The following is a 5479-nucleotide window of genomic DNA, read 5'->3' as shown; positions in this document are numbered from 1 at the left end:
AACGGAATATTTGGAGCTGTGGGCTTCCTGGAGGATAACATCTCGAAGTCCTCCAAAAACTGGAACCCATATTCGCCCATTCAGTCTTAGCATTCCATCCTTGTCATAGGATAACTGCTCCTCAGTTACTCCTAGCTTTTCTTCAGGATAGTTAGCTTCCAACACAGCTTCCTTCTGTGCAGCTAACACCCTTTCGTTCAAATTATTCCTTATTTCTATGCGCTTGGCATTGATTCTTATCGGCTTTACTCTTTCTTTTCTGCTTAAGGCGTCAGCAACTACATTCGCCTTGCCTGGATGGTATCTTATCTCACAGTCGTAATCATTTAAAGTTTCCATCCATCGTCTTTGTCGCATGTTCAAGTCCTTCTGATTGAACAAATGTTGAAGGCTCTTGTGATCCGAATAGATTACACACTTTGTTCCATACAAGTAGTGTCTCCAAAGTTTCAATGCAAATACAACGGCACCCAGTTCCAAGTCGTGGGTGGTGTAGTTTTTCTCGTGCACCTTTAGTTGTCGTGAAGCGTAGGCAATGACCTTGCCTCTCTGCATGAATACACAGCCCATGCCAGTGTGTGACGCATCGCAATACACCACGAATTCTTCTATACCATCGGGCAATGTTAACACTGGTGCATTGCTCAACTTCTTCTTCAGAACGTCAAAGGATTCCTGCTGCTTAGGGCCCCAATCAAACTTGATCTTCTTACGTGTCAACGAAGTTAGGGGCGCATCAATCCTTGAAAAATTTTCGATGAATCGCCTATAGTATCCTGCTAATCCTAGAAAACTGCGAATCTCGGTAGGTGTCTTTGGCTCTTGCCAATTCATAACTGCTTCTACCTTAGCGGGATCTACTTGGATACCACGCTCACTTACCACATGTCCAAGGAATTGGACTTCTCGAAGCCAAAATTCGCACTTTGAAAATTTGGCATAGAGTTTCTCATGATGTAGAAGTTTGAGAATACAACGAAGGTGTTTCTCGTGGTCAACTTGGTTCTTTGAGTAGATAAGGATGTCGTCAATAAAGACGATGACGAATTTATCCAGATAAGGCTTGCAGACGCGATTCATGAGATCCATGAATGCGGCTGGTACGTTAGTGAGCCCAAAAGGCATCACTAGGAACTCGTAATGTCCATAACGAGTCCTAAACGCTGTCTTGTGTACATCTTCATCCTTGACCTTCAACTGGTGATAGCCTGACCTCAAGTCGATCTTGGAAAAGTAGCTTGCCCCTTGTAACTGATCGAACAGATCGTCGATCCTAGGCAAAGGATACCTATTCTTGATGGTGACTTTATTAAGCTCGCGGTAATCGATGCACAGACGCATCGATCCATCCTTCTTTTTGACAAACAAAACCGGTGCTCCCCAAGGAGACGAGCTAGGTCTAATAAAACCTTTAGCTAACAGATCATCTAACTGCGTCCTTAACTCCTTCATCTCCGTTGGTGCCAACCTATATGGTGCTCTCGCTACTGGCGCCGCACCCGGAATAATGTCAATTCGAAATTCCACTTGCCTATCCGGTGGTAAACCAGGTAGTTCTTCCGGGAAAACTTCAGGGTATTCCGAAATGACAGGGATATCTTCAATCTTTGGCTTTGGCTCATCAATAGTAACTTGTGCCATATAAATGACACAACCCTTCTGCAGACATCTGGATGCCTTGAGCATGGACACTTGCTCAGGCAATCCATGCTGGGTATCTCCTTGGATAGTGAGTGACTCACCAGACGGAGTTTAACTACTACTTGCTTTCTGTTGCATAGAATCTGGGCTTGGTTATGCGATAACCAATCCATACCTATCACTATATCAAAACCGGCTAGCTTAAAGGGAAGTAAGGATAATGGAAAAGAGTGATTCCTAATGGATATAACACGTCCATCTAAAACAGTTGAGGCGGTTTCTATGGTTCCATCAGCTAATTCCACCTCATACTTCACACTTAAGGCTTTTACAGGCAATTATAACAACTCACAGAACTTATTATCTACAAAAGACTTATCTGCTCCAGAGTCAAACAATACTCTAGCAAAAACATCATTTACGAGAAAAGTACCTGTAATCACGTTGTCATCTTGAACAGCTTCCTTAGCGTCCATCTTGAAGACCCTTGCGTTGGTCTTTTTCCCTTCTTCGGTTTTCTTGGAGTTCTTTGGGCAATTAGACTTAATGTGCCCCTTCTCATTGCAACCATAACATGTTGCATCCTTCAGCTTCTTACATTCCAAGGTCTTATGATCTGTGGATTTGCAGATTCCACATGAACTCGTGCGAGACTGGGATTTCGACTCAAATCGACACTTCCCAAAGTGGTTCTTCTTGCAAGTTTTACACTTGGGCTTATCCCCTGATTGTTGCCCATCCTTCTTAGATCCCGACCCTTTCTTGTGGTCGTCATTTCCTCGGTGTCTCTTATCTGATCTTTGTGAGGTATCGTCCTCACGCTTTCTCTTACTTTCTTCTGAGTTCCTAAGAGCTCTCAACCTGACTACGTCCATGGTAAGAGATAGAGACAGATCAGCTGCTGATCTGAAGGTTGCAGGCCTTGATGCCTTAACACTTGCTTTAATCTCTGGGGCTAAACCCCCGATGAAGCGAGCAATTCTCCTAGGTTCTGGGGTTACCAAGTACGGAACCAACCTAGATAGGGTATTGAAAGTGGTGAGGTAAGCCTGACAGTCTAAATTCTTCATCACCAATGATACGAAATCTGACTCGATTCTTTCTACTTCATGCTGCGGGCAATAATTATCTTTGATAAGAGCAACGAACTGATCCCATGATAAGTTGTAGAGTGGGATTTTCCCAGCAGCTTGTATGAGAGACTTCCACCATGCCAATGCTTCTCCTTTGAACGATTGGGATACATATTTTACTACATCCCTTTCAGCACAACCGCTGATGTCCACTACCGTATCCATTTCGTCCAACCAGGTCATGCAGTCAATCGCTCCCTTATCCCCAGTAAAGTCCCGGGGTTTACAAGAGACGAAGTATTTGTATGTACATGACTTATCACGCGGTTCTGGCTTATGCTCGACCTTCCTTGACGGGACACTGTTTTGGTTGGATGAGTGTCGCTCATCATCCTTCTTGAGCTCATCTTTCTTAGATACATCTTTCTTAGAGGGTGGTTTGCTATGAGCCTCCGAATGAACCTTGGGCTTGGAATGTGGCGCGGACCGGGTCCTACTTCGGGTCCCGTTTGATTCACTATATTGCCTTTCAATGGCTTTGGCAACAGCATTTTCCACTAATGCTTGTAGCTCCGCACCAGTTATATGTATTTTAGTGTTATCTGGGTGTTCCACTGGATGACTGTTTATTTCTTCAGACTTAGCCATGTAGCTTTAGGTGCTACATAAAAGTAAGGACAAGGTCTATTTAGAAGCCTAAACAGTATTATCGTTCTTGACGATTTATTAACCATGGTAAATAAGAGCCATATTAGTTAATTTGTTAATTAATTTCATTCAGGACTTTTTATTAGCAACTTTACCCTAGAATGAAATATATATTGGCACAATAGGCCTAGTCACTTGGACAAATTTCTAAATTTTGAATTTAGATTCTATAGGATTAAAATTTGAATAATTAAAACAAATCAATCCTTTTCTTGGCAGGGGGTCTATAAACCACGGCTGCCTTTTTGTTTTATATGACATTAGTTATAACCCGTAGGCATTATGTCACAATTAGATATATATATAGAATATAAATTTGGATAATTTATTAAAAGGGTGACATGTGTGATTTTGCGGATCACACTAGCCAAGAACGTTAACAGGTTTACAGATGTTAACAGAGATTTGAATCTTTTTAAACAGGTTCTACCATATTGGCCAGGTCTTTAATATGACATTCAAGCTAGGTTTTACCTTTTTTAAGATTCTTATTATTAAAATGGTAAAATAATAATTGCTATTTTTCATTTATTCGTATATTATATTCATGTATATAATTTTAAAATGAAAAACTTAAATTAACCATTTAGAATAAAATTAACTAACACGAGTTTGCCCTAAACGGGACTTTTACACAAATAACATACCCACGCAGGGGCTAAACTAACAAACAAACCCACGCAGGGGTCAAACAGAAACAAACAAACCCACGCAGGGGTAGAACAGAAAGGAAAAAAATGTATGCCCACGCAGGGGCAGAGTACAGAAATAAATGTCCTCGCAGGGACATGATTAAATAAACTAGCAAACAAAGGATTTAGTAGTCCTTCTTGCTTTTTCCCTTGATTAAATCCACCATTTTCTTAAACATCCCACGATTATGCCGACGATCTTCCCGTAATTCATGTCGCATCTCTCGTCGCACTTCATTTATCCCTTGAAGGATTTCTTGAACTTGTGGCGGCGACATCATCGGTGCCTGCGGTGGTAGCGGATAATGCGGTGGTTGAGGAGGCTGCGGCTGCTGATATCCATATGATGGGTATCCATAGGTCGATTGTCCCGTAGCCCAGGGACCTCCAAAAGTACCTTCCGGATTGAGAGAGTTGTAGTTCGCAGCTACCCAGTGGGGATCCTCTGTAAAGTTATAACCTGTGTGGATCGTCTGCTCGAAGGGATTGTATGCTGCCGCGCTAGTATAAGCAGGGATTGGGTCTCCGAAATCCTGTGGTGGTGGTGGCGCGATTGGTGCAGAAGTTACTTCTGAGACGGGATGTGAAGATTCTCCATTCTCTGGTTCTTCGTGAAGTGGCAAGTACCGGCTGCCACCTGAATGTGGAGGGGTGCCGATGCGCACTCCCCCTCGTGCGGAAATCCGTGCGTTCGTTCGTCTTCGCCTCGGAGGCGGGGGAGGCAAAACCGGAGGTGGTGGCGGCGGTGGAGTGACTGCGACAAGTCGGGAATCCTCAGAAGGATTCTGCTGCTGCTGTGGCTGCTGTTGAGGCTGTTGCTGGGGGTGCAAGGGAGAGCTGTGTTGCGGCTGGTGCAGGGGAGAGTTATGGTAACTAGGGGTAAATACCCAGTCATACTGCCTGAATCTCTCCTCAAAGCTGTCGGGACCATTGTATGGTGATCCCACAAAAGGTGACCCATCAGAAATCTCGATAGGGTGGTTCGGAGTTCCAGATGGTGGCATTGAGGGATCGGTATCTTCATCGACATCCATCGCATTGCCACCAGGAAAATGGTCTTCTGGTCCAAGTGGGTTAAAACCCATAGGCACATCAAGGTAGTCAGCAGGGTTGTACAGGCCTTGGAAAACAGGTGATGGGTGGTCAAAGGGTGATTGGTGTCCTTGGAGAGGAATATAGGACTGGTGAGAGTTGTGGGGCTCATTTTCTGATTGAGGCCCAAAGGAGTGTGGGATAGAAGGTGAGGTACTCAGTGAAACCGAGTGCCTTGCGGGTTCAGTAAAAGACCTCCACAGATTTTGAGCATCTGTGTTATGGGAGCCTGAAGGTGTTCGCCTGTGCGAAGGTCCGGCTTCATGGTCGTTT

The 5479-nt window shown here is 44.0% G+C and overlaps 1 protein-coding gene across 1 annotated transcript; it reads right to left on the bottom strand.

The window, feature by feature from the left end:
• Positions 1 to 4239: 4239 nt before the first annotated feature.
• On the bottom strand, positions 4240 to 5199 carry LOC110920076 (leucine-rich repeat extensin-like protein 5). Its single transcript, XM_022164314.1, has one exon. The coding sequence runs from the start codon at positions 5197 to 5199 to the stop codon at positions 4240 to 4242; it is 960 nt and encodes a 319-aa protein (XP_022020006.1).
• Between the last annotated feature and the right edge of the window lie 280 nt (positions 5200 to 5479).

The sequence above is a fragment of the Helianthus annuus genome, chromosome 16, assembly GCF_002127325.2.
Source record: "Helianthus annuus cultivar XRQ/B chromosome 16, HanXRQr2.0-SUNRISE, whole genome shotgun sequence".
NCBI lineage: Eukaryota > Viridiplantae > Streptophyta > Magnoliopsida > Asterales > Asteraceae > Helianthus > Helianthus annuus.
This window is presented reverse-complemented; position numbering and strand designations above follow the sequence as displayed.